Source organism: Corvus moneduloides, chromosome 7, assembly GCF_009650955.1.
Source record: "Corvus moneduloides isolate bCorMon1 chromosome 7, bCorMon1.pri, whole genome shotgun sequence".
Classification (NCBI taxonomy): Eukaryota; Metazoa; Chordata; class Aves; order Passeriformes; family Corvidae; genus Corvus; species Corvus moneduloides.
The window spans coordinates 12,992,724-13,003,557 of record NC_045482.1 but is presented as its reverse complement, the minus strand read 5'-3'; the positions used below and the strand labels follow the sequence as shown (position 1 = coordinate 13,003,557).

The 10,834-nt window shown below is 38.7% G+C and overlaps 1 protein-coding gene across 2 annotated transcripts in view; it reads right to left on the bottom strand.

Moving 5' to 3' along the window:
• Positions 1-733: 733 nt before the first annotated feature.
• KLF7 (Kruppel like factor 7) overlaps positions 734-10,834 on the bottom strand; it is a 66,855-nt gene continuing 56,754 nt past the window's right edge. For both annotated transcript variants that reach the window (XM_032114194.1, XM_032114193.1), the window contains one exon: positions 734-9,158. In XM_032114194.1, coding sequence (XP_031970085.1) covers positions 9,107-9,158 — 52 coding nt within the window. In that variant the 3' untranslated portion in view covers positions 734-9,106. The remainder of the gene's footprint in view (positions 9,159-10,834) is intronic.

The following is a 10,834-nucleotide window of genomic DNA, read 5'->3' as shown; positions in this document are numbered from 1 at the left end:
GAAACCTAAAGGGATATTGGCCTGACTTGAAAAAGTAATTTCATTTTATGTCATGACACTGCAAAGTAATTGTGCTCAAAATAACTGTTTTTAGTGCCTAAATATGTTTTTAGTACGTGAGCATCCAGGTGGATTCAATTGTGCTTGCAGTTTTGCAGACATTAACGAGGGAGACTAAATGACTGAGGCGGGGAAAGAGAACAATGCTGCAGTCCTGTGAGACAGCCTGACACACGGACTAGAGCACAGCACAAGCTCTCAGGAGCCTCAAAGTCTAGTCCTGTTTTGACCACTGACTGACAAATGTTGCAAAGCTAAGCATGGAAAATAAAACACAACTGTTCTCTGCGTCTTTTACAAAAATAATACTGGCTGAAATCTTCAACAAGTGTAAACTATCAAATAACAGAAATCACTGGCTCCAAAAGAAGCAGGATTACAAGCCAGAGTCAGTCAGCTTTTAAGAATAAGAACTTCCTTCTTGAGCATCTTTTCCAAAAGCAACATGTGACACAGCATGAACATAAGCAACACCTGAACTGTTATGAAATACATTAAAAATAAATTATTTAAATCCAGAAATATGATTCTACTAGGCTAAAGCACACTTAGAAGTTGTATTTTTATGTCAATAACTGTTTACAGAACCATGGCCTTAACTGATACTCCAAAAGCCATTTCACTCTTCACAGAAGTTTTCATAAAGAAATAATATACGAGGCACACTAACCACTGTCGGGCCAAACACATTCTACTGTTTATTACACATATTACATTCTTAAATAAAAATGCGTCACATAACATTTTTGCATAGATATCTTACAATATACCAATTTAAAAAAGAATTATGAAACAGACCAGTAACAAAAATAAATTTTTTCTTCATTAATAATTTTGTAACATTAACATACCACCATCATATAATACAAATAATATTTTTAAATCTTAAGACTTTTTGTACAGCAAAAAAACTGACAAAGTAATATATTTATATATATATATATATATATAAAAAGCTTAAAAAAAATAAAATGTCAAAAAAAGGCAGAACTGAGGGCTACAAGATTGGGTACTTCTGTGATATATTAGAAATACCAGAGTAGGCCTGAGAGAACGTGACCGAGGGCATCTCCGAAATGCACTTGTCAGACACATCTGGTAAAAGAAAAACTATAGTGCAAAATGAAAGTCCTTCAAGCAATGTTGTTTGTTTTTCTTTTTTTTTTCTTTTTTTTTCTTTTTTTTTTAATAGGGATCATTCATACATTTTGTTGTTGTTGTTGTTGCCAAAGAAAAATTCCCCAAACAAAAATCTAATGTGTGGTAGAGAGCAAGAAAAGTTTCAAAGAACAAGGGGGAAAACAGGTCACTTTGCAAAGCAAAAAAAAAATCTCAGCCTGCATTATTATTTTTTTCAACTAGATGAGGAGACGTGCCAAACTAAGGCCTTGTTTCTAAGAGAAAAGCTGTTATGGTTTATATGCAGTGATTTCACAACCAGGTACTTGAATTGGTGCAAGAACCTTCGTGTAGAGGTATCTTAATTAGTTGAAACGTTTCTTACACTTCAGCTTAACTGCATAGGATGCCAAAGCAAACTTGATCCAGGCAATCACATAACAGGTGCAGCTACAAAGTGATTTAACTAGACTGATTTTAACCTAGGGCAGCTTCCCTGGTAGAGACATGGCCTTGGTAACAAAGTAGTGTTTAAACCAGTGTTTTGATCTACTTCCAGAATCTGATCGGTCTGGGGATTTAAATACAGAGTAATGGGTAAAACGTATGTTGCAAAACATAAAGATCAGCCCTTCAGCCATCAGGCCTTCCAGGGACTGCATGTTAGCTTTTCATTTCTCCGAGAGCCCAACAACAGAGGCTAAAATTGCCATGTTTCTGTCCATTCTAGTTCCCTTTTAGTGTGTACATGCGAAGCCCTCATCCCCCTCCCTTCCCACCTCCCCTCCCAATCCCCAAATTTGCAGCCTACTCATTCACAGTACACAGCAACATGTATTTCCCAGCACTGTTGAAAACTTTCCTACAGAAGCTGACATGATTCCTAAAATGCAGTGGCAACAGCAAGTGCCCTCCCTAAATGAAAGCAATAGGCACGATTGGCTACTACAAACTGTAAGTCAGTAGCTCAGTTTGCTCTTCTGTGTAGGTATATACAGTATCCTGTTGTACATCCACACCCACACAGAGACAGGGTGGAGAACCTGTTTTCTGGCAGTATATAGAAGTTAGGACCAAAGCACTTAAAAAAAAATCATCAAAGCTTTCATTTTGAAAATCGCAGAGTTCCAACTTCAATTATTACAACAAAAATGCCATCAACAAGCATTGAGGAAAACTATAAAACCCTGTTTCTAATATGACGCCTGCATTTGAAAGTTTTCAGGTAGGGAAACTCATTCATGAGGTGATAAAGGCAGTCTACTCCCCATCTCCACATTTTTATGTATATAATTTATATATACAACTGTATCATTATATATATAACTTATATAGCACAAGTATTCTCGAGACTTCTTCCTCTAAGGGAGGAGGAAATTCTCACCTTTACGACACAGATCTTAGTACCTGGTAGGCCAGATCCTACAGTCCTTACCATGCTAAATCTTGCCACTGAAGCCTGTGCAGAGCTGTGGAGGAGAAAGACTGCAGTAGTCATCCCTAAACTATTAATAAAAAGAGACACAAGTGTGACAAAAGGAAGAAGAATATCCAAGTTTGATCTGGAAAAGATCATTCATGAAGGTGTCGTTTAAATGCTAATGAAAGACAGGCAAGACTTGTCAATGAGTAGTTGTAATATCTTGGGAGAAAAATATTTCCATTTTTTCAAGACAGAGTTAAATAGTTATTGTCAAGCATTGGTTTTTTTCTTGGTATGTAGATATCTTTGCAAGTGCAAGTCTATCTGAAATCAGCCAAAAGTACTTTAGGAGTTCTGGGTTAGAGCATTTCCCAGGATATGAAAGCTCAAAAACAGTCTTACTGGATGGAATGACAGAATGTGCCAAGTCCTGAATGAAATCAAGAGTAAAAGCTCTTGATCCACTGAGTGCTGGCCTAGTAACATTACATTATTTACAAAATTTTCCTCTTTTTTATTTTTTTAAATTTAAAGATTTTGACATACATTAAGAGGAAGGGAAACACTTAAGGAAGTTGGATTTCATCAGCTTTGTCAAAAGTACCAATTACCACCTCTTTTGTACACAGACAAATAAAGTGTGTTAAATAGGAGGAGCAACCTTTATATCAGATACAAACCCCAAATTGTCTAGGGTCAGATAAAAATGAGGGAGAAAGCCCGAATCTGTAGATATCAGAAAGGTCACAGCTAAGATATACTCAATCACTGCAACTATCATATTGATCAATTCCATTTTACCTATACGCCCTAGTGATTAGTTAATTTTTTATGCCTGAAGTCAAAACAATTCTGAAAGCAAGGACCTGAGGGATCCTCTTGCATTCAGGTTCTTCTTCCCTATCTGTGTTTGGTCAGTGCTTCCTGTGCATTATATGAAAATGTGCTACCCCCCCAAAAAACAGCAATTCCAAAAAGTCTGATGAAAATAGGAATGAATGAAAAAAAAGGTTCACCTTTGTAGAAATATGTTGGCTTGGATTTCAGGTCCTGGAAACCATTTCTAATACATCACATGGGTCTTCCAGGCTAGCAAACTTGTTTCTGTAATATCTGTCTGGTCCCTGCAGCTGTGACATATCTCAAGGCATGATATTGCTTCAAACTGGTTTGCTAAGGGTTTGGGTTTTTTGAAGATTTCTTCCTCTCTAGGTCTCCCTCATTAAAAAACCTTATAAAGTTTAACAAGGATGAAACTGTCAGAATTTGAGAAAAAACCTACACACCTGCCCTACAGTCTGTTCCATCAGCACAAGACTATGAAGAAATAGAATCAGTACACATTTAATCAGGGAGGGCTGTGATATCAATCATAGAAACACAGAAAAATTAATATTGGAAGGTACTTCTGGAGGTCACCTAATCCAGCCTTCAACTCTTCGTTTAAAAAAAGATTAGTGAGATCAGACTGTTTAGGGCCTTGTCTAAGACACTGAAAGAATCTAGAATTTCACTTCAGTTGCCAGTTTAGCCAGGTAATGTAATTGTCTAGACTGAGTACTAGCTACTGAAAAAGAACAACTCAGAGATAATGAAAAATATTCTGGATTCTGCCATCCACTTTTAGACCAATCTTTATAAAATACATGTGATATTTTATGTTGCTCTTTATCTCCTAAGGGGAAAACCAAACAGAACAAAGATGCACTGAAGTGTTGTTTTAATGTTAGAAGTGACTAAAATATAGCATCATGTGTCTTCATATTCGATACAGTACAAATGAAACAATAAACTTGTTAGTTCAAAGTGAACCATCAATGATCGTGTTGGGAAAAACAGAATTTTGCTTGCCAGGCCTCAAGCTGGCAGTATAGAAATATATTTCTATATGCATATTTTTATGCACAGATTCAGCAAACTCAATTAGAAAACTATTTATTCCGGTGCCTCCTAAATTATTTTTTATTAGTCAGTTTTCAAAATAGAATCTTGTCTTTGAGTATAAGTTGTCTCAATTAGATAATGGAAAAGTCACAAATAAATAAATTGTATCACCACTGTAACATACAAAGCACATCTTGACCTGGAATATTCTGTCTTGGTCTCCCCATTACAAGAAAATGATTGGAGCAAGTCTAGCAGAGAGTCACCATGAAGGTTGTGGAACACATGATGGATGAAGAGAGGCTGAAAGACATGATTCAGCCTGAGGAAGAGAAGGGTAAGTGTAGATCTTATTGCTATCTCCAAATACCTAACCAAGACTATAGAGAAGAAGCCAGACTCTTCTTGGAGGTGCACAGTGGAAGAGGCACTGAAAACAGGTTTGAACATGGAAAATTCCTACTTGACACACAGATTTTTGATTTTTTTTTTTTTTACACTATAAAAGTGGTTAAATATTGGAACAGCTTGCACAGAGAGGTTGCAGAATTTCCATTCTTGAGGACATTTAAAACTCAGCTGGATATGGCCATGAGTAACCAGCTCTAGTTGGAGGTTGGCTAAGAGTTTCTGGAGGCCCCTTTCCACATGCATGGTTCTATGACTGACTGCTTCCTCTGTGGACACTATTCTGTGAGACTTTTAGCTCAATTTGTGTTTTCATCCTATAGTTCCACAGCCTTGGAAACCACAATCTGACTTTCTTATAATGGCTTCTCTTTTGCAAATAGGCATAAATCTAGCATTGAAGGAAACAAGGTAAAACTTCTCCTTTCTACAGCTGGATTACTCAGTCCTCAACTGTCACCAAATCATCTATTTATGGGTTTGCTTTCAAGAAGCCTTACACAGAGCCTTTCCTCTTTAGTCTGATTCTACTCATAATTTACAGAGGACAACTGTACAACTTTAGCAAGGAGACACAGGCCCAAAAAGGAACTAACTATACCAGACTACACGAGTTTGAAGTGCACAGCTTAAAATATCTGCAAAGACACAAAACTTGTCATTGTACAAAAAAACCCAATCCTGGAATGTATCACTAATTATGCCTTTCCAAAATGGAGACTCCTTCTATAAAATACCAAAGTTATGGTTCAAAATTTTAGTAATGACTAAGACACTTGCATATGAGCACCCAAAAACTGAAGTCAAGAGATTGACTGAGTACATCATATATACAGCTGAAAAATATCTCCCTTTTCAAACATAAGAGGTGGTTCCAAAGCTCAAATTTTAGCTTCAGAGTTCAAGACCTGCTACAAAGCCTGAGAAATTTGAAATCTGCCTTTTACCCCCCTTTTTTTCTATGTTTTTTACACTATTTGGATCCGGGATTTATATGTAGGCCTGCCTTTAGAACAAAGTAAAGAGATACTTCAGCATTTTTTTTCCCCGGGGCCCTTGTTCTGGCCATATTATATTTAAATAAGACGCCAACAAGACCATAAATGACAACGGGAGCTAAAAAACAGTCTTGCTTGACTTTTTCCAATTTAAATAGAACCTGGTGCTTAAACTGTCACTTAATTATTAAAGTTTGTATACTACTGATAGCGTATCCAAAGGCAGGTGTGGTCAGATGACAAAGGAGGATATTTATGCAGGTTCACAGCCAATGAATATCGTAGTGGAGAATTGGAGAGCGTAGATTTTAGGACACTACAGTAAGGAAATTCTAGGATTCTCTTATACTTTTTTTAGTCTAATGCACTCACTGGATGCTCTACAGTTTCACACAGCTGAGGTTTTCAGTTCCCATTAGACATCTTCCTGAGGGGCAGCACCAATCTCTGCACTCTGGTGACCAGTGACAGGATCCAAGGGAATGGGATGGAGCTGTGTCAGGGGAGGTTCAGGCTGGACATTAGGAAAAAGCTCTTCACCCAGAAGGTGGTCGGGCACTGGAAAAGGCTCCCCAGGGAAGTGGTCACAGCCCCAAGCCTGCTAGAGCTCAAGGAGCATTTGGACAATACTCTCAGGCACATGGTGGGATTCTTGGGATGTCCTGTGCAGGGCCGGAAGTTGGACTTGATGATCCTTACAACTCAGGATACTCTGTGATTCTGTGATCTGGCAGGATGCTCTATAAATTCCAACACAAATCAGATTCTAGGGCCCTCAGTCCCAGTGGAACAGCTGGGTGGAATGGCCATAAAATGTATGCAAATACAGAAGTAGAGAAATACGAGATTGTCAGCAAGCAGTGCTCTGCAATTTTTAAACGTATACATATATATATATAAGCATATATATATACATATATAGAGTATAGTTAGTTTTAAATCTTTGGAATAAATTCAATTTTTCTTCTCTCTCTCTTTCTTTCTGACTTTCGTTCACTCTCTCTCATGCTCTTATCACGAATATTACATCATTGTCCCTAAGAGATGGTTAGATTTTGGTCCATATTTCATGCCATATGGGCCAGACATCGTATTTCCCCCCTGTCCCCAAAGTGTTCAGTTGACAGTCACAGTGTTTTGTGAAAACTGTGAGGAAAACCAGCATCTTTTGAATAAATTCAATCTCTCACTAGAACCAAAGGTTGCAAAATGCTGAGAATTCAAGTGCCAAGGATCCCAGTGACAGCTCTAAAAACATCTATGGAGTTTCTTGTTTGCTCTTTTTCCCCCTAAGAGTACAATTTTACCTCCCAAAACATAAATTAAGGGAAATATTTAACAGTCAATGAGTCAAAACAGTCGAAGAAGGGTAGTTGGCTAATACATTATAAAAGAGCAGCAACCATTTGTGGACCACGCGCTATTTTGTTTCATTTCTAGACACATCTTGTAGGGATGGTCCCAGAATATACAAAATATACAACCTAATGACCACCTGCCTGCTTGCATAGGCCATTTTTATGGTCCTAAATGCAGTCTTTGGAGTCAGGGCCAGTGCCAAATAGGTTCAAATACAAGTTATGACAATACATTTTTTGTGGTTTTTTTCCTTTTGTAATGAAGACTTTAATCCACTTTGAGCCAAAGAAATCAAATTATCAATAGGATGGAAGGGTGAGCATGAGACCTCCACTTCTCCTTGATGATTCACACTGTAGGCCAAAACGGACCTCTAGGTTAGTAACACTTTAGACCAATCATTTGGAAATGCCTCACTGCTGTATATAAAATCCCTTCCTTCACCGCTCACATGGTTACATTTTTTCATATAGGTGTGGGCCACAACATCAACTTGATGAATGGAAAAGCAGGACTTTGATAATTTCTTTAATGGGCTAATGCTGAATGAAGCCATTGTACGTGGAAGAGGTTCTTGATTTCCTACTCAGAGACTGGAGTAGGATTTTTGGCTTGGGGGTGTTTTTTGTGTGTAAGATGCTCAACAAACATGTTTAAATTAAAACGTCTGCAGGTGCTCTTTACACAAACAAAAGGCTAATGTTTTAAATTGGTTAATAGAAGAACTGCAAGAAAAAGCAACATAATTCACCACTAAGTCACCGTGGGTTGTGGCTAACATGCTCACATGATGTGGAAGGAATCCTGTAGTCATGCCTGTGTGGCCAGTCCCAGACTGATATCCAGGTGAAGACAAGGAGTTCTGAAGATCACTTGTTTGTGGAGAAAAGAGAAAAAAGGTTTAAGCTTCCAACCAAGCTTTTGAAGTTTTTTGTTCAAAAAATAAACAAGGAGTCCTAGCTATGGCAATAAGGTGAGGCTTACAGAGACATTAGGTGCTGTATCTCAGGGGTTTATCCCTTGGCTACTTAGCCATCGTGGCAGCAGCTTCCAGAGTCCCTAGTGCATATGTTGTGCAATAGCCAAAAAAAAAAATTAAAATAAAAACAACCAACAAAAATATAATCCTCCGTGAAGTCTACATAAACTCAGGCCAAAAAGAGGATGTTTGTGTCACAAGTGTCACTCCACAGTCTACTGCCATTAAGGCCACTGGTATTGACTTAAAAGGATCTCAATAGCTCAGTTCTAGGAAGAAAAACCAAAACCAAGACAAGTCAAAGTGTCTGCGAGAAGTCTGATGCACTGAACATTAGGAATTCTCAGAGAAAGAACAAAAAAACCAAGAGGTTAATTTTGGCTACCAAACTGGGATTTGGTTTTCTAGGTCATTGTTTTCCCCCCATCTATTTAAAAAGAAAGTTAGTGCTACAAATATGCAACTTCAAGACAACATATTCTTCTACTGAGTTGCACTGAGAAGCAAGTTAGATAAGCCCCTCCTACTGCCGTCCACCTGCAGGGAAGCCTCCTCTGTTTTCTTTGATTTCCATTGGCAAAAACAGGAAACAAATCCAAGGGATGAAGTACTGTAAGCAATTGTTCTTTTTCACTGACTTCACCTCTATACCATTTCCTCGCCTGCATCTTCTCGCATCCAGCTGGGGCAAGGCATAAAAGAACCGATGTATTTGAGTGTAACTGGGTGCACGACAGTGTGAGCATGTGGTCCCTGTACAGAGGAATACACGGGATCAAGTTCTCTTCTCCTGTAAGGTAGCACGTTGTAACTTGAGTTCCACTTTCATCTCACAACACTTAGCCCAGATGACATCCATGCCAAGCTGACTGATATTTAGATGTGTCTCTTCATGTGGAGGGCGAGGTGATCCGACCTGGAAAAACACCTGCAACATAAAGCAAGCAGGAAGTGAAATACGTACAGGATTTTGGAAAACAGGGTTTCTGCTCCTTCCTTGTTACGTGCAGGAGAAAACATATATCCCAGTTTAGAAACATTCCTTGGGTTATCCATGGATCACCACCAAACCCTGTGTGATTGACCTCTGTGACCACAGATAGGCAACTATCCTGGCTCTTTGTAAGCTAAAGAGACTACTTTTATCCTTTCCCTGTTCCTCTCCCTCCCGCTTATTTCACTGAGTCAGACATCAGGGAGGAGCGTTTATCTATGCACCTGTACTATAAAACCAAATATTTAGTATGTGTGTGTTTGCATTTAAAAAAATCAGTTTTATTCAAGTACTCAGCAACATAATTTTTAAAAATACCAGGTTTCTCAAGTGCCCACTATTTGCAACAAGCACTGAAGAACGATGCTAGTTTTGAAAGCTGAATTCTCATTTCTAACTCCAAACTGGAAGGAAAACTGGCTCAGAGTTTGGAGGCTGACAATCCATCAGACTTCATCTCTCCCTTCCTCTCAGCTGGGAATGTGGGTGGTAATATGTGGATTCTGATGAATATTATCTCCCTGAAGGACGTTGACAGAAGATATTATGCCTATTTTGTAAGAGTGACAATTGAGAGACAGAGAAGGCAAGGAAGCTGTAAATCACACAGGTGTGGTAAAACCAGGGGGAAAGAAAACAGCCAGGACTTGGGCTTTCAACTCCTGTTCTTTATCCACAAGGCCTTTTTTTCCAACTCATAAGAGAACATGTTTTGTCATTCTGAACATGTAGCTGGACCTGATGAGATAGAGTGGCAGCCCTAGAGAACTAGTTGAGTTTTAGGGCTGGTCTAAACATGTAGTTAATGGAGAATACGGTAGACCATGAATTTGAAATGAAGCATCTATCCTTTATTAACTCACTCACTAAAGGTTTGTGACTGCCTTCTTCAGAAATTACTTAATCCACTCAGGAAGTGGGTTAAGATACTCTGAAAAAACCACACGTACTCAAGGAAAAGAGCAACCCCACAAAGAGTTAATCAGAAATTCGTTTTCTAGAAGAGCTGCCTTGTAGTAGACAAGCTGCTGGGCACTCACAGCAGCAGGAACAGTAGCCCAAATTCAGGAACTGCATAGCACCAAGATATTGTCAGAGTGATCAGGGGAATAAGTTCTCAGGAGGACAAGTGCTTTTCTTACCTGTCATTCAATATATGCTTTATTCTATCAAGAATGCCAGTAAGCAAAAATACTTTTTTGATGCCATACCCATTAGATACGGGATTGAAAGTACCAATCCAGTACACACCCACCATCACAGTGTCATTTAAGATACGTATGGCACTGGAGAACAAACCACAGGAGAAGGAGGCAGTGGTTCTGGCTGCCTGCCCCACAGCCCTAAAATGGAACTTGTCTGTCACAGTGGCAGGACTCAGACACACTCAGAAATTAAATTTCTACTAGCAACCTCAGTTGAGCATTTAAAAACAGGAGGTTTTCAAGTTCCCTGCAAATTCTGGCTTGCCTTCTTTCCACCTTAAGCCACAAGACCTTAGCTTATTTATTTTAAAAACATTTACTACAAATATCACACCAACCCCCACATACCTGTGGCTTTTGAGTAAACTGGTTCTGTAGGCTCCAAGAGCACTAGGAAAAGCTACT